At 38.9% G+C, this 18,642-nt stretch overlaps 2 protein-coding genes across 2 annotated transcripts in view; both read left to right on the plus strand.

The window, feature by feature from the left end:
- Nucleotides 1-1,030, plus strand: part of LOC107085716 — a 14,110-nt gene extending 13,080 nt beyond the window's left edge. The window contains exon 2 of the mRNA XM_015376206.1: nt 928-1,030. The gene's annotated coding sequence lies outside the window, so the exon portion shown is untranslated. The remainder of the gene's footprint in view (nt 1-927) is intronic.
- The window catches only part of LOC107085700, a 16,859-nt gene extending 9,980 nt beyond the window's left edge, over nt 1-6,879 (plus strand). The window contains exons 5-9 of the mRNA XM_015376185.1: nt 210-329; nt 812-1,938; nt 5,708-6,133; nt 6,338-6,528; nt 6,708-6,879. Coding sequence (XP_015231671.1) covers nt 210-329; nt 812-1,938; nt 5,708-6,133; nt 6,338-6,528; nt 6,708-6,879 — 2,036 coding nt within the window. The remainder of the gene's footprint in view (nt 1-209; nt 330-811; nt 1,939-5,707; nt 6,134-6,337; nt 6,529-6,707) is intronic.
- Nucleotides 6,880-18,642: the final 11,763 nt, after the last annotated feature.

Here is an 18,642-nt window from a genome sequence, read left to right on the forward strand (position 1 = left end):
AGCAATGAGAACTAGGGGTTTGCATGGGGAGGATCAAACTGATTTCATTCTCTCACAGCTAAAGGGCTCTGCCTTAGAAGAAGTTAAGTTGCGTATTGGTGGGCAAGCAAGACAACCCCGTGATCTCTTTTCATACTTGAGGGAGGCATTTAGGGAGAAACGCACTACTCCACAGCTCTTACATGCTTTCTATGCCCGTCGGCAACTAGATGGGGAAGATCTGCGGGATTATTCACATGCCCTGTCTCAGCTGCTAAACTCTGCACTACAGCAGTCTCCTGGTGTAGTACCCGACACGCAGCTAGCACTCCGCGATCAGTTCATTGAAGGTGTGCGTGACTCCACCCTTCGACGTGAACTACGCAGGCTTATTAGAGAGAGACCTGATTGTAATCTCTGTGATGTTAGAGAGGAGGCATTAATGTGGACTATGGAGGACCATCCACGCAGTGCTAATGTGGCTAGAAATAGAAATATAGTAGGTAACAGACCAAATGACAACTTGGAAAAGACCGACTCCACAATAAATGCACAGACAGATCTGACTTTTACTCTACAAGAGGTGGTTAAAATAATCGCACAACAAGGCAAAGCAATAGGAGAATTAACCAATGCAGTTTGAGAGCTGACTACACAGGCTACCAGTTCTGAAGACAGTAGGAGCGCTAGGACTAAACCTAAACCCAAATACACCAGAGACGGTCAGCCGATTTGTCTGCGATGTGAGGGGGTGGGACATATGGCCAGATACTGCAACACACAACGTAAGCCTACCAGTCAGTCTCCAGGCATGCCTAGTTCTGCGGTGCAGGAAAACGGGAGCCCTCCATTGCTTTGAGCCGGGCAATGCGAGGCAAGTCAGAAGGCTCAAAAGAAACTCTGACCAAAGAACACTTTCTGGAGCATGCTGTAGGACAGTGCCCTGAGGTGGATATCCAGATCGGAGGTGTTCCCCTCAGATGCTTGCTTGACACGGGAAGTAATGTAAGCACTTTGACCGAAAGTTTCTTTAGGAATCATCTACATGGAGAAGATGAAGATATGCACTGTACTGCCAAGTGGCTAAAAATAACAGCAGCCAACAAGTTGCCACTGCCCTACTTGGGTTACGTAGAACTAGACGTACAGGTGATGGGACTTACTGTTCCAGAGTGTGGTTTCCTAATAATCAAAGATGATGGAACAAAAAAGGTCAATGCCAGAGAGACAGATTCATCCCCGCCTGGCATAATAGGGATGAACATTGCAAAGCGGTGTAGACAGTTAGTTCTCTCCGAGTTTGACACCGCTCTAGGTGGGGAACTGGATTCCAACTGGAGGGATGCCTGCCACCGTGTACAGGAAGCTGAGCTGGTGGAAAAGATATCTGTCGCCCGTGTCGCCAGTAAAAACAAAGTGCGAGTTCCCGCCTCATCAGGTACCACTGTCTATGTTAGGGGTCACAGTAAACAGTTTGAGAGCATGTTGTTCGAACCAGGAAACGCTCCACTGCCAGGTGGGTTAGTTGTGATCCCAACCTTAGTATCAACTAACAGCCTATTGTTTCCAGTCCAGGTAATCAACCTTTCCCAGGAGGATTTATGGCTGCCACCTAAGGCTAGAATAGGAACCCTCAGTCAGGGCCAGTGCATGGATGGTGACCCATATGAAGTGAAGTTTGAGCGCATTTCTGCTGACCATGAGGAGGTGAGCATCAATCAGAAGGATTGTCAGGAAACAGACAGTGACATACAGGACTTGCTCAGCCGATTACACATTGGAGGTACACCAGAAGAACAGGCAGAAGTAAAGGTTCTCCTGGGAAACTATGCAGATGTCTTTGCACTTCGCGATGAAGATTTGGGGTACACAGATCGTGTGAAACATGAAATCCCGGTTTCAGATGAGACACCTGTTTCTCAGCCATACAGGCGCATTCCACCTAATCAATACAAAGAGGTCAGGGAACACATTTCTAAGCTGCTGCGAAAAGGAGTAATTCAAGAGAGCTCAAGCTCTTACAGTAGATCTACCGTGCCACGGTAACCGTGGCTGGTCACATGATGAACTTAACGTGCCCTCCCTCACTCTGCCTTCACTGCACTGATGTGCCCTTCTGCAAATAACCAAGCGCTGCTTCAGAAAAACACTACGACTCCCGATTCCAGAAAAAGTAAACATCTGGTCCGGTAACTACCNTAGGATAATATAACACATTTAGAGTAGAATTGATTACTTTTTTTCAATTCAAATATTGACAAAAGCAAAAACTGACTAGCCAGAAATTATCATATGGGGCAGGCACAGGTGGGTTTAATGAGCTTCATTTTAGTGAGTGTAAGTCAGGAAAAACGGGGAGAGAAACAATAAACATGAAAGGAGCACACTTATCCTGAATCAGATGAAAATTAAATATTGCACAATGTACAAAACAGCAAAAAAATAAACTAAGAAACTAAACACAGTTATGAACTGATATGGCTTCCTTATTTAACAGTAATTACCATAGGAATAGAGTAGAATAGAGTAAGCAACAACAACATGCTGAAAATTTAAACCAAAAGGAACAAAAAAGCAATCGTGACAAAATTCTAATCCTATAATTTGGATGTGTGTCACAAAAACCTCATGGGATTGCTAAATGAGCTAGGGTAATTTACAAGCAGATCCATTGGATTGAGTAAAGCAGGCAGATTTGCAATCAACATGTTCACTCGTTTAAACTGACATGACTAACTTCACTCATCATAATATTCTGTTTTCTTTGCTATCATTTTACTTGAAATATATATTTCCACAGAACTTTTATAGTTAAAACTTACTGCACCAGGGATCAAATTTTCAATATATTTTTATGGAGCCTGTTTTTAGTAAACAAAAAGCAGGTAATAACTGTTCTATACCCAACCTATATATGTACATTTTGTGGTTGTGCTTCAACCGCTTGTATATTTCTCTATATTTCTTTACTACCCATATTTGTAACAGGCCTCAGTTCTTATTGAAAAAGCTCACACATATACACACATGCACAACAAGCAAGTCACTTAAACATCAGCAGGATCTTATGATGCATTACCACCACTCCACCTATACACTCAAGACATGTATTTGTCCATAAACAATAGTGTACAGTTACTCAGCAACAACCATCCAAACTGATCTTACACACTTCTTCACTCTCCCACACACAGTCAATGCTCTGCCACCCACGCTTAGGCTGCTCTGACCAGGAGATTCTGTCATAATTCAAAGGCTGACCTTTCATAAGCCACTGCTCCAGACTGATAAATAGCCCTATAGCACTGTGTCTATGCACTGTTGTGTAAACGTGTGTTTTGCTGTGGCATAAATGCCCTTGCGTGTATATGTGCATGTGAGAGAAAGAGGAGTGCTTGCAAACCTGTAATGACTGTGTGGTGCTTTCAAAGGACTAAAAAAGGTGAAAAAGGAGTACAATGACTGCTATGCTAAAGATGTGGGCCCAAGAAAACATTTTAACTCAGTGCAAATTATACAAAAACAGGGAGAAAGTGGATAGCTGTTGCAGAGATAAAGCAGGGGCGATGGAGAGAGGTCAGGAAGGTGAGTGGATGCCAACAGAGTGCCAGCAGCAAGGGTAGATTGGCACAGAGAGCCAGGAGGCTAAATAAGAGATTTTGAATTATGGAGTGTGTCATTACATATATGCTAATCTTTGTGAGTGTTGATACAAAACTGTGTATGTTTGTGTGTGCGTGGATGTTTGTGTGTGTATATCTTGGCAGCAGCAGAGGGGCAGATGCTGCCTGCGCTCTAGGCCCACTGCTTTACGGCCTTCAGCGGAAATGTTAGTGTGCCAACCTTAGCTCTCATCCGCAGCCAATCACACGCCTGGGACCACGGTAGAGCAGATTTAATGCATGCACAAGGAGACACACAAGTGTACGTATGGCACACCAACATAACTACAACAACACACACTCATGCACACAGTTTCCTTTTGTGTGCACTGTTTAACCTGTAATGAGAGATGAGAGTATTAAATAGAAGGTGTGTGCATCAGTTCTGCTTATGTTCATTAAGCTGCAGAGAACAGGGTGCACCTATAATCAGTAGGAGTGTCTTTGAACACCGTCTGTCTTACACACAAAAAACAACACACAACTGGTCTGAAGCTGCTGTTTAAAGAGACATTTAATGCTACTTAATATCATCTGATGCAAAATCATTTCGACCTTAAAGGTTTTGGGGTCTAAGCACTAGCATTTACTGGCAGAACTTTACATATTCAATTGATCACACTGTCTGTATAGCCGCATCCTTAGACAGTTTCCTAAAAGCCTGTCTTATCTTGTTATCCATGAAAGGCCAAGCCAGTCTGTTTTCTTAGTTGATCCTAACAATCTGGCTGTAAAAACTCAACTTACCAAAGAGTTGCTTAATAAAATGTATATCAAATCAGAATGTTGAGACGTTTTAATTAGATAAAGTGCTTTGCAAAGGTAGGTTTGCCACCAAAAGTTTTCAAATATTGGTATTTTATAACCACAAAACTGATATTTTTAGGGAAAAATAAGAAACACCTATTTAGTTTCACATTTTCTTTTATTACTAAAAATATGAACGATGTAAATATTTTATGTAGGTCGAAAGTCTTTTAAAAAAAAAAAAGTAGAATAACTACATTATTGGGACATCCCTGGTTGATTGGGAAGTATTCTTCTTGGTGGGTTGCGTTTTTTTAGCTTGAATTAGCAACTCAACTGGCTACTGATATTAGGATCATGTCTTAGTTATTGCCCTGATTTTGCCCTGATTTTCCCCTTATGTGAGGCCTAGATCGTTCAGATGGCTCCAAATACCAAAACTTCATACAAGTGGTCTGTTATGTAAGAGGAAGGTGAAAAATATGAATATTTGTATCCTCTACAACAACAACACATTTCTCAGTACTGGTAAAATATTTAACATGCTCAAAGGTATAGGGGAGGATTTTCATGAATTTTTGAAAATACTTGCCGTCTCCACTTTAAAAAAAAATACACATATACGACTCTGTACCTGTCCCCGAGAGGGAACGCCTTTTAAATGTGTGTGAGAGCATGCACAAGCCCATTTCTCGTCGTTTTACTAGCAGTGATGTGAAATGGATTCCAAATAGCATGCCAAACTTTACCTGTTGAGTAGAAATTTCGCAACCAAGGCATCAGTGGGAAGCCAGACCTGTGCTTTGAGTTTACGCCATTGTGTGAAAAAATCTCCCAGAAACACTCCGGTCCTGGTTCTCTCTTCTGAGGCCTTTCTCTTCTCCTCATACACTTCGTACACACTTCTCTTATCTTCTGCCATTTTCATAGAACCGTGGTGAGGAAGGCGAATTACTGACTGAAACCGTAGCTCACCAGACATATACACCTGAAAGTGTGTATGCACGGAAACATATCACCAGAATGACTGACACTTCTCATATGTTGTGGATCCTTCTACCACCACCACACTGTGTTTGTCTAGTTTTTCATAATTAACATCTAGTTACAGATTTAGTATAAGTTATTCCATTTTTGATGTATATGTTCTAATGAGTGCACACTTTAGGTGATATGTCTGAATGGTTTACTCACGCCTGTTCTTTTCTTTGAGGTTCTGAAAACGCAGCTGAAGGGTGGAAGGCAGGAACATACCACTTTCCCAAATAACTGAGGGGGGATTTTGATTTAGTAAACCTTTATTTTTTTGTTCCTATCAGCTGTGTGGAGTACTTAGCCTAGTCTTCAGCCTGAGCATGCTCCTCCAGAGAGTCCCCTTGCTGTGGAAGACGTCCTGCCTCATTCCTGTGCCAAAGACGCCGCACCCTAGCGACCCTCGGGACTACAGACCAGTGGCACTGACGTTCCATATCATGAAGACCTTTGAGAAGCTAGTCCTGGAGCAGCTAAGGCCCTTGGTCAGGCCCTTCACTGATCCACTAAAGTTCGCCTACCAGCCCCACCTGGGAGTTGAGGACAGCATCATTTTCCTGCTGAACAGAGCCTACAATCTTCTGGACAAGCCGGCGAACACTGTGAGAATCATGTTCTTTGATTTCTCCAGTGCCTTCAACACCATCCGCCCGGCTCTACTAGGTGAGAAGATGACTGCGATGCAGGTGGAGGCCCCCATCATGTCCTGGATTGTTGGTTACCTGACGGGCAGACCACAGTATATATGCCTACAGAACTGTGTCTGACAGGGTGGTCAGCAACACTGGGGCCCCTCAGGTGACTGTCCTCTCCCCCTTCCTCTTCACCCTTTTCACCTCGGACTTCAACTATTGCTCTGAGTCTTGCCACCTTCAGAAATTTTCTGATGACTCAGCAATTTTTGCTGCATTGAAAAGGGTGAGGAGAGTGAATACAGGACTGTGGTGGGCAACTTTGTCACTTGGAGTGAGCTGAACCACCTGCAGCTCAACGTGACAAACACTAAGGAGCTAATAGTGGATCTGAGGAGGACAAAAACACCTGTGACCCCTGTTTCCATCCAGGGGGTTCCTGTTGACACTGTGGAGGAGTATAAGTACCTGGGAGTGTACTTTAACAAGAAGTTGGACTGGACTAGAAACACTGAGGCGGTCTACAAAAAGGGCCAAAGCCGACTATTTTTCTGAGGAGGCTGAAGTCTTTTAACATCTGTGGCGCAATGCTGAGGATGTTTTATGAGTCAGTTGTTGCTAGCACGCTCTTCTTTGCTGTCACATGCTGGGGCAGTGGGCTGAGGGTCGCTGACAACAACAGACTGAACAAACTGATCAGGAAGGCCGGTGATGTTGTGGGGGAGCAGCTGGACACTCTGACCACCGTGGCAGAGAGGAAGATGCTGTCCAGGCTTCAGTCCATCTTAGACAATGACTCACATCCTCCCCATGACACACTGGTCTAGCAGGCGAGCTCCTTCAGCAGAAGACTCCTCTTACCCAGATGCTCCACAGAGGGCCGCAGGAAATAATTTCCTAGTTGTGGTCATCAATCTCTGCAACGCCTCCCTCAAGTGATTCAGACCCCCCCCCCCCTCTGTAATTGGCATTTATTCATTCCTTGCACAATTTTTGAACGTCACTATCACTTTACTTGGATTTACCTATACATATGCATATATATACATATGTGTACATATACAGAAGAGTTATATGTGTATATATTTATATCTTTATTATCTTGTGTGGTTTGTTGTGTGTATATAACTGTATCTGGAGCATATAACAAAAGTAATTTCCCTCTGGGATTATTAAAGTATTTCTGATTCTGATTACGATTCTGATTTGTCACCTTAACACTCATTTGTTATTTGTGCTATGTTAAATAGTTGTTTTATTTGTTTAATATATTTTTGTTTTGAATGAATTTTTTTGATTTGTTGTTAATCTGTTATATTGCTATAGTTAATGTTCGTGGACTGTTTCTCACCTTTATAGACGATTTCCAAAAAAAAAAATGCATAAATGATCAGGGGTTTCTAAAAGGCTGATAAAATATTTATATTTTTATGCTATTAATTTCAATTAATTGATTACAGACCCTGTAATTAACTCGATTTAAAATTTTAATTGCATCCTACCACTACAATAAATATTTAATTCACATGATACTGTGCTCTATTTTGATATTCATACTCTATAGACTTCTCCACATTTCAAATGTAAATATTAATAGTTTTTATTGAAATGTCAAGTAAAAGGCCAACATAAAGTTGTGCATATTGCCGAGCATAAGGAATATTATACATGGAACCTTTGTGGAAGAATGACTAGACGAATGCAACTAATAAAACAAAGTTTCAAGAAGTCTTATTTAAGGTTTTCTACAAGTTATTAAAAAGACAAAGCAATCATGTGTAAGAAGCTACTCATGTCAGTTTAGACTAAAGATAAAGTTATTGTTCTACAGGCATCATAATGTGTGGTGCAAAGCTAACACTACAGATCATGGTGAATGCACAATTGAATCAGCCAAAAATAGGGATTGTCAGTGATATGTTTTAATAGGTGGAGTTTCAACTTCCAGCAGGACCTTAAAACATAGTTGGTTATTATATAGTTAGCAATACCATAGGATGGTGAAAATTATAGAATGTATATGTGCTACTATGTTTGTCAGAGGAACTAGTTAGTATTTTATAAGGATACAAAATGTAAAAAAGAAACTTTCAAAATTCTGTCAACTTCAAACTTCATCACTTTAAGTCAGTTTGTTTCAAAATACAACAACCATATTTTTTTACAGTTTTCTGTTTCCTTTTCAAGTAAGCTCACATTCTCATTGGAAGTTTAATCTAATATCTGAAAACATCTCATTTTAAGAAGAACAGCTTAAAAGTAAAACCAAACCAAATTCTAAGCAAGGCAAGAGCACAAGAAAGGGTTTTATAAGAGCACAGAGGGAGTTATCAAGAGGGCATTGATGGGGGAGAGGGGAGACAGGATGCAGCTCAGGAAAAAAGAACACCCCGTAAAGCAGAGGGGAGAGAAGAAGACAGAGAGCAAAAGAGAGGCTGCGGAACCAAAAGGGCTGCAGATGAAAAACTCTGTAAAGGGAGAAAGAGAGGGAAACAGAAGGAGAGGTTGAAGGTTGAGAGGTAGACAGAGAGATCACAACCAGGCTGAGACTGGCTGACAGCTGTGCGAGCAGAATTTGATACTGCTGCACAAACTCACAAACAGACGCACACGGCTTGCCTGCACATATGCCAATGCAAGCACACGCAACTGGCTCGCGGGGGCCACGCACACCCACACACATGCTAGCACTATCCAAAAGAGCCACATTACACATGAAATATTAATGATGAAGAGCAATCAGCAAAAATGGAGATGGGGGAAGAGAGAAGGAGACATGAAGAGGGAAAGTAAGAAAGAGACAGATAAGAGCTATATATGCTATATTCCAGTTTTCCCAGTACTTCTGTAACATTTTAAGAAACAAAACAACATTACATGTTTGTTATAATCACTTTTTTACCATAACAAAGACTGGCCGCTCAGAAAATAACTTTTTTTCCCTGTTTTTTGTTTTTTTGTGCTTCTGTTTCAACAAAGCAAGGTCATTTTGAGTGCCTGAAAGGCAGTCAGGCTGATTCAGGCTGGAAACAATAAATATGCAAAAATGATGTATACAGGTGTATGGGTGTGTGCTCGTTTATCAGAACTAAATGTGGTATGAGAAATGCAAAGCTTAATTCAGCTTCTCAAGCCTCAGTGGCTTTTGAGGGTCTCTATAAATCATTAATGAATAATTTTCACAGGTGAAAGCATGTTTGCCAGAAAGAGCTGATAGCCTCTTTTTTTTTACTTAATTAAATACAGTAGATTGAACTTTTTCATGTTTTGTAATGTTACAACAATAAACTTTAATACTTTGTAGAAATAGGTTTAGCCGCGATCACAGTTTGGAAGAGACATAAGAATTTTGGTGTCTTCTTTGCTAATCCAAAGACAAATAGCTTTTTTTTTTGCAAAAAACATTTTTCAACATTACAACAGTACAGTAACATCTCACATAATCCTGAATATCTATGTTAACCCTTAGCTGAAAGACCAATGCTTGCAATCTTTTGTACCGGTAGGTTTTATTTGGACAGAAACGTCCAGAGATGGGGTGACCATGGTTGTGATAAAGTATTTGTTGAAGTAATTGATGGAGAAAGATAGACCTGATATTCTCTGGTGTGGTAGCTTGACAACTCTGTAGACTTTGTCATTCAGAATGGTGTAGCTTGCAATTGGAGGTTTAATTAATTCCTTCTTTTTCCATTATATATTAGTAAAGGTCTTGGCTGAACAGATCCTGTTGTTGAGCCTTCCAGATGTTTTTACACTTGGAGTTGCTGAGAACTGTCCCACTGTAAAGGAAGTACAAGTGCACAGCTAACTGATGGAGTATTGGAAGTTCCAGTTGTGACAAGGCATCATGTACTTTATTGTATTTTCCTTTGTGATATTCCACACTGAAATAAATTCTTGTAGATGAACAGCCCATCCGATTAGCCAAGTATTGGTTTTGTGAGTTTTGTAAACCCAGATCGGCAAATAATTATCTATCACTTTGGTGAAGTGACGTCCTTCCAGGTAATATCTTTGTTTTTTTTATTGCCCCAAAGACAGCGGGATATTCCTGCTTCTGCTTTGTGTAGAGTGTAGAGATATCCATTGGGCAATTAGGTTAGAAGTAGAAAGTATTGATCTAGGTATGGCAGTATGACTGAAAAAGCCGTTTGCTTGCTGCATTTTCTTAGGGAAAGACCACAAGAACTGTCCTATCTTAACCTTTCCTCTGTGAAAGGAGGCCAGTTTCACCAACAGTCTCTTCTCAGTCTTTGGTTTGAGTCTTCTCTTAAAAACTCAAAAAAGAAGGATGTGCTGAAGCTGCTTCTGTTAGTGTCTGCTGTGTTCATCAGTTGCGTAGGAGGCAGACTAGATTTAACTTTGAATCAAAGTATGATGAATGTTGTTTCTTGCCAGCAAGTAGGACATTCTACAAGACAATTTCCTCTGTGGTCCTGTAGGGGATCACAGGGGATCCCCTACACAGGGGATCACAGGAAAAATATTTCTAAACAACAAACTGGGAAGAACGATTTTATATGTGACCCCAGGATACTGACAATGCTCCTCCCATGGGGATGTCCTTAAAAGGGATTATTTCATCTACAGTCCGAAAAGACATTATTTTACTGGTCTGACAGTTTGCTGAAATCCATGTTCATTTTTCATCCGATGTTAATATTTATGTCCTGGCTGTGAGGCACAACATCTTATTGATTTGGCTTCTTTAAACAATAGGATAAAAGGGATATCTTGAAAGAGGAAAAGGTTAGAGATCAAAACTGGCAGTTCTAACTTTCAGGTTTCACATTTTTAAGAAGCAACCCACTTGCTGCAGATCTAATCATGTATAGATCTTTAACTCCTCTCTCTTTATATCTTATATCACCAGGAAAGGGGCTGAATTTGTTGTTTTATGGACTTTACCTTGGACTGCTGTGGTTTATTCATTACATCATTAAGCAATCACAAAAAATGCTTTGAACTCAAAAAAATATAAATGCCTGAAAAAAATATTTTTTTTTATAGATTCTTATTAGTATGTCTCATCTTTTATGGAATACACAAGAATTGACTGTCTTGTCAAAAGATTCTTCCGCCTGAGCCATGGACTTCTGAAATCTGTGCAAAGTTACAGTGGGCAGATTCAGTGACAGTTTAGGGAGGATGTCTTGGTAGGTAAAGAGTTGCAACATACCTGTAGCACTCCCGGATTATTGACGACGGCTTAATGAAATTTCTTATATCGGCACACTGACTTTCTGACTCTCTTGGTCTTTCTGATGTTTCATTTTTGCTCTAACTGTTGTCTTGGCTGAATTACTCCTTAATCAAGTGATTTCAATGGAATCTTTTAAGGGTATTGGAGTAAAGGGGTTTGACCAATGTAAAGGACACTTCTCAACTTCAGTTTTTCTATGAACCTTTTTAGGCTAAAATTAAAATCAGTTTCTTGCATGCGGTATGCTGTATGTATGCTGTTACTTTATCATGGCCAATAAAATTTGTGTCCCAACTGCAGTAACTCTTCAAGTTGCGAGTACTAACATGTCATAAAAAGTATAATTTAAAATGTTAAAAATTAAAAATGAATTTTAATGTGACTACTTTCGATAAGCATCTCCCTCCATGAGTTTTGGAACTTGGGATGTCTGTGAATTTTGTGAAGAAGGAATCTGTGAACTGAAAAAAGTAGTGAATAGTGAAACCAGAAAAGAAAAGAAGTGTCCATATACATCTGCATTTGGGTTGAGGGGCAGGATTTGTAACATTTTCAATTTGAACAAACTCATCCCAAGCAACAAAAATGCGCCACACTTATAACACACCTGCTTTAATCCATATAATTCTACTAAAAATAGAAGGAACCTTTTTGTTGTAACATAAGATAATGTAAAACAGGCCAAAGACTCTAAATAATTATGCAGGACGTTTTATTTAGGTGTGCTTTTATCAGTGTGTGTCCTGTCTGTATCCATGACCATTCATTTGTGATGATAAAGCACAAACAGTCAAGTGTGTTTGTTCTTTTTAGCACCTCCCTGCCCCTTAAAAGCTTCAGGTAATAACATCATCCATCAAGCCACTTGCACACACATTTGAGCACCGGGGACATGTGAGCCTTAGTTTGACGGGTCAAAAAGCGAAGGGATTGGCGGTGACACAGGAGAGTTATTGGCTTCTGCACAGGAGTTTAATCTGTGAAGACAAAAACCATACCAGTACAGCATCACCCATCCACAAACATCGATAGAATCAAGCACCCGGTACATGTGCATCTGCTGGGAACATGCATTAATGCACAGCGGTAGCACCCCCCTCAATAATGGGAGGAAACATTGAGGAGCACCACTGTCAAGGCAGGTGTAGGGAGAGATAAACAACACTGCCATCATTACCACTCATTCTTTAAATAACGCAATATGTACATATGTACTCTTTAAACACTTAGGCTTTTTCCCCCCTTATCAGCCAAGATGATTCTTTTTGGAGCACATTGCTTTTTTCCATGAACTGTAAAGCTTCTACTTGGTGTTGCATCATTGGCGTCTCTGACACATATCATCCTAACACTTTCTTCTTTGTGCCAAGCTCAAACTGGATGCCCAGCCAGACAGCTAAGTATGAAACGGGAAAAAAACTCTGACACCGCATCCTGTCCTCTTCAGAGTAGCTGAACTTGACACTGATAGACAAGCTCTGAGTTACTTTTCTGCAAAGTAATCGAGAGTAATTCGAGTAATGCATGTATTTATATAAAATGTCATTGGCAAAATTGCAGATATGCTTGTAGTTTATACTTATAATCGCCACTTGGCCAACAGGACAGTTTTTTCTGAATAAAACAAAGCATATAAAATTAATGGGTCCAAAATATCTTAATATTTAGGGCAGGTTCTAATGCCAAAGTTGACATGAAAGGATTTTACATCAATAGGAACAATAGGTTTAATTTCCATGAGATGCTGCCCCATTGTTGCCTGATACTAGCGTCATAATAGTGCTTAAAAATTTGACTCTTCACTGCATTACATGCCTTAGATTGGAAATGAGGACCAAAACATAAGGAAAACAAGGGTGAACATTGGTCGAGCTTTGGTGCATCGGTGCCTACATTGAATAGGGAATTCTATTGCACAGCAATATGACCAGCTAAACCTACACTTACAAATAACTGCTGGTGGTAAAGATGTTAATATTGTGATAGGTGAGCTTGAAAGCTTAAAACCACTGCACTGGTGCAGATAAGGCTTTTAAGAAGGTTAGTAAGACATTTCTATTTACTACGTTACACAAATTTGCTTTTGGAAAAACATTTTTGGCATACATCAGATGCACATCTCACCCAATGCTCATGTGAGAACAAATGGCTGGATATCTAAGAGGTTAAATCTTAATAGATGCCCAAGTATGAAGATAAAACAGACTCAAAAATACCAGATTTGCAAACTCTTTGTGTTTAGCTGTCATGGACCAATGTGCAGACAAACACTCGAAACATCATAGTAAATTGATAACGCTTATATCAGATATGCAATGTAACAGAACTTAGGCGCAAAGACAAGAGCTAAAATGAGGATTGACAGCCGTGTTGATAACTGAAATAGTGCTGGGAACAGGTGAAGGCAAAAGGTAAACAGGTAAACAGGATCAACTGATTCACTGATGATTCTGGCTGAAAGACCAGACTCCTCCATCCATGTGACCTCTGTTCCAAACTAATTATTTTTAAGCTTAACATCTATTTTTGTTCACATTTGTGTATTTACCTATTATTTTGAGTTTTTTTTCCACAATCCATAATATGTCTAGTTATCCCTCAATATATGGGTGGAATTTATTTTTGTCATTATCATAACTTCCATCTGAATTCATGTTGGGCATATTTCTGCTGAGACAATTGATAAAGACAAATAATTATATGAAATACTTTTCAGGAAATAATTATTAGCCCTGTAAGTATTTATTTATCATTCGTTTATTCTGTTCAGGTGGAATCAGGTGGAGGCATCAAGTATCGCCTGGATCAAAGACCACCTGACAGACCACAGTTTGTTAGACTGAAGGGTTTGCTTTCTAATCAAGTAGTCAGCAGCTTGGATCACTAATCAAGTAGTCAGCAACTCAGATGACTATGGAGTCATTGGGTGCATCAAAGATGGACAAGAAATTGAGTACAGAGGGCGAGTGAACCACTTTGTGGCATGGCATGGAAACAATCATCTGATCCTGAATGTCAACAAAACAAGGGAGATGATTGAAGATTTCAGATGAAACATGAATAAGTTGCATCCTGTTAACATCATGGAAGAAGAAGTGGAGGTGATTGAGGAGCATACACCTTGGTGTTCACTTGGAAAACAAACTAGACTAGAGACACAACTGTGAAGCCTACAGAGCAGTTTTTACTTCCCAAGGAAGCTTACGCCCCTCGAGGTTGCAACCCAATGCTTTAACACTGCTAAGTCTGTTTTGGGGAGTGTGATCTTTCCTCCATTATCTGCTGGGGTAACAGCATCAGATCAAATGACTTAATAAAAGCTCAACAAGCTAATAAAGAAAGCAAGTTCTGTTCTAGGAATTCTTCTATAACCTCAGGAGATTATTTCACAATGAAGAATTCTTCAGAAAGGTAAAGAACATCATAGACAACAGTGAGAATCCTATTCAGGAGAAGATCGTTTTCAGTCAGAGACTTTTCCAGATCCAGTGCGAGACATGATATAGAACATCCTTCCTGCCAGGTATCAGGTATCAATACCTACAACAACTCGATAAAAAAAAAAACTCAAATCCCGTGAGTTACTGCAACATTTAATTTGCCTTTGATATAAATAAAGTATAAAGGTATTTTTGAAGTTGAATGGAATTTTTTTTCTTTTCCAATTGCAAATCTATTTGTTCCCCTCCCTCATTCAGGGGTTGCCACATATTGGGCAGAGTTTTTTACACTAGATCCCATTCCTGAATTTTAACTTGGGACTTAAACCATCTTACCATTAGGAACTTTCACATTGTATGAGTAAATATCCTAAATATTCTCTAAGCACTTCACTATTAAAGAGGCTGTGATGACGATTATTAAAATACCATGCATGTAGAAGAAGCATAAACTGATTGAAGGACTGGGGAAGGTTGGATTGACCCTCTCTTGTCCATCAGGAAAGCAAATTTTCCCAGCTGCACAATGTTTTGACCTGTACCTGAACAGACCATTTCTTTTTTCTTTTTTTTTTTTACATTTCCTTTCCCTTTACATGTTTTTGGTATCTGTGTGTAACAGGGTAACGATTTGTAAGTGTAAGAGTAAATAGGTGTGTGTATATCAAATTTGTACACCTATTTTATCATATACGTATTTGTTGTACATGGAGCACAAATTTGCAAATACTCAAAGTAACATACAGATCATTTTTGTGATAAATTCCCAAACCTACACCAATTTAACAATTTACAAGGCTTACAAATCTAGCCATACACACACACAAATATACTGAGTATATTTTCTCTGCATACACATGACATCATTTTCTATTATCCTCCTTACATTATTCACCAAATCACTGGTGTCTGTAATTCATAAAAAAAAAGATCAAATAATATTTATGAAATGTGTTTATAAGCTGAAGTTGTTTGGCTTTTCTGGAAAATGCAAACCTCTGTCTTACAGAGGCAATGATATGAGATCAAATTCTGTGTTTTCTGTGCATCCTTTGATAGGAATTTGTGTACAGTATGTAAAAAAAAAAAAGAAAAAGCACAAAAGAGCTTTAAGTCTGGGAGGAACAGCAGATTTATGATGGAGGACAGTGCTAATATATCTGCAGCTCAGATAGGCATATCATCATTTGGTGGAACAATTCATTCTCCAATTATATATTTCAAATGATAAGATTTCACACAACCTGATTTGTTTTATCTTTAACGTGTTAAAAAGATTATATCTTTTGCACTTGCTTTTAAATATTTAAATAATTTTTTTATGCACAGATACAAATTTTTATAAATAGATACACAAGGACAAAATCTCACACATTTAGGTTGAATTCAAATGACAATACATGTTTGGTAATCACTAGATTCCTTGAAGTTGAACCCCCAAGGTTGAATCTAGTTGGAAAAGTTGTGTGAATTCGTTTTTTATTAGATTCAACAATCACACTTCTGATATTTTAACTTTTAGAGAATTAAAAAATGCTCACATTTTTAGAATGACCCAAATTGACAACAATTAGCCTGTTATACTTTGCAAATTCCTTCACAAAAATGTACCCTATCCAACCCATGTCCAAAGTGATGATTTGTGGCTAGAAAAGAGTTAATCTGTCTTTTTCTGCTCTTAGGTGCTGTGGTTTATGACCTTCTATCACTGCCACTCAAGCAGCTGTGCAGCTCCAGGTGATAAACTTCCCTACATACAACCAACATCCTCCTAAACACATACACACATAGGCAGGCACTGACAAACAAACTATCCCAAATGTGAAGGTCATTCTACACAGATTACTATTACATCATTCTGGCCTGCCCACCTTCATGCTAGATCCAGTCTTGATTTATTAAAGTCAATCATGCAATCAGGATGCTGACTTGAAATATTGTTTCTGTAGAACAGATCCACTGTGGCACATGAATTGCCCCTGCTATTTGCTATGAAATAAAAAAGAAGGCATCATTTTACTGTCTTTATACAGTAACATTTGTTTCTCCAAAGTTTTTTGTTTAAACCATTATTGCTTATGCTTTACAACAGCTATAATTTAAAACTAAATTGGATTTACAAACTGAGTGCTCCAATAATTGTTTTAAATCATATTTGTCATATTTCTAGGTAAAAAGCCTAGATTCCTCTCTCCTAAAAAAAAATGCAGTAACAATAAAATGTCTTTGTGATTTTTGTGCCGGAGAGAACCTCTGCTTATGTAGATTTGGAGCCTACTGTATCTTTAATGCAGTCCTTGCCAAAACTCCCCTAGTTTATTTTAATGGTCACTCTGCAACTATCCAGAAGTCTTTGACTCAACATCTTTCCGACAAGATTCTGAACAATGCAAATTGCTCTCTGACACCCGTAAACTGACAACTTGTTCTGGCAAATAAAGACAAGGTGCACAGAGTAATAAAAATGTGCTAGAATCCTGCATTTTATTTGTGGACAGTCTGTAACTTTCTGACAGCTACAGCTTTAGCAGTTAATTTCCAGTGGGGGTAAAGTCTGCTCTGTCAGTGGCAGCTTGCTTGTTATTCTGACGACGCATGTAGCAAAAAGTAGGAAAAGCTTCCTGATCTTCATTAAGAATGACTCAGCTGCTTTTTCTGTCTGTCAGCATTTCCAAAGCTGATGATGTTCCAGGGGTGCTGCAAGGGGAATAATTCAGCTCTGGGATTGAATGCTTAGGACTAAGGCTGCTATTGCTTGAATTAAACTATGAAAGAGAAATGGGAGATATTTGGCATCTGGGGCCTGCAAACCCCAGACTATGCAGAAGGACATTGAAGAGATATTCAGGAAAGTCAGAAAATAAGCAAATAACCTGACAAATATAGTAGAGTTAACACAAATTTCTACTGCATTCCAAAGTAAAAATACTAATTTCTGGAAGAAATTGAACAGCAAGCAATTATGATCACAAAGCGTAGAGATAATATTGCATAGAAAAGTGCTTTTGCCGACTATACAAATCCACCAAGGTCAAATTCAAACTTTCAAAAGGGTTTGTGTAAACATTAATTAAAGACACATTTCAGAGAACACTTGAAAAATGCTGCTGCACAGCCTAATATTAATTTTGCATTTGGAATTTAATTTGAAAAATATATATATAAATAAAAAAAATGAAAGGTTTCACAATTAATTGGATGATTTCATCATCTTCATAAAAAAAAGTGAATTAAAAGAATCTGAATCAGTTTAAGTCAGAGAAAATAAGAAAAAAAACAATATTGAACTTGTAATTTCAATGTGCTCTCTTTTAGAAATATTTGTTTTTGAGATTGTATTAGTTCAAAAATGCAGACGGAACAATAGGCAAGCTATATGGTTGCCCATGATCCTTTGCATTGAAGGATTTTAGGCACAGATGACATGCAAATCTATGCATTTTCATATATTTTGTTTTGTTTGTTTGTTATTGTTTTGCTCTATGAGGTAATTATTTTCTAGAGAGCTTTAGTCCCAATTTGATACGCACCATCCATGTGTTTGTCTGTTATTTAATGATGTCCAAAGACTAAAGGCTTCCACATTCAGAACATCAGCCTGGAGCTCTTCTCCTTAACTCAACAGTGTTATTTTACTGTTGATCCTGCAAAAGGAGAAGGGAAGCTACAATTTGATGTATTCAAAGTCAGACAAATAATACATCTTATAATGATGAAAGGCAGAATGACCTAGAACTTGCCAGGAGAAAACAGGATATTGAGCACAAACACAATGACAAAGGGAGAACTGGCCAATGAAAACAAAAAAGCTAAGGGCTTAAATATTGAGGTAGGGAAGGATGAAGTGCTAATCGAAGTAAAAGAGTTGCTGTTCAGGGAGAGAGAGAGAAAGGTAGAGACACAGTAGTGTGCAGAATTAAATAATTAGGAAAAATCTAAAAAAA

Source organism: Cyprinodon variegatus, unplaced genomic scaffold (assembly GCF_000732505.1).
Source record: "Cyprinodon variegatus isolate N-32 unplaced genomic scaffold, C_variegatus-1.0 Scaffold131, whole genome shotgun sequence".
NCBI lineage: Eukaryota > Metazoa > Chordata > Actinopteri > Cyprinodontiformes > Cyprinodontidae > Cyprinodon > Cyprinodon variegatus.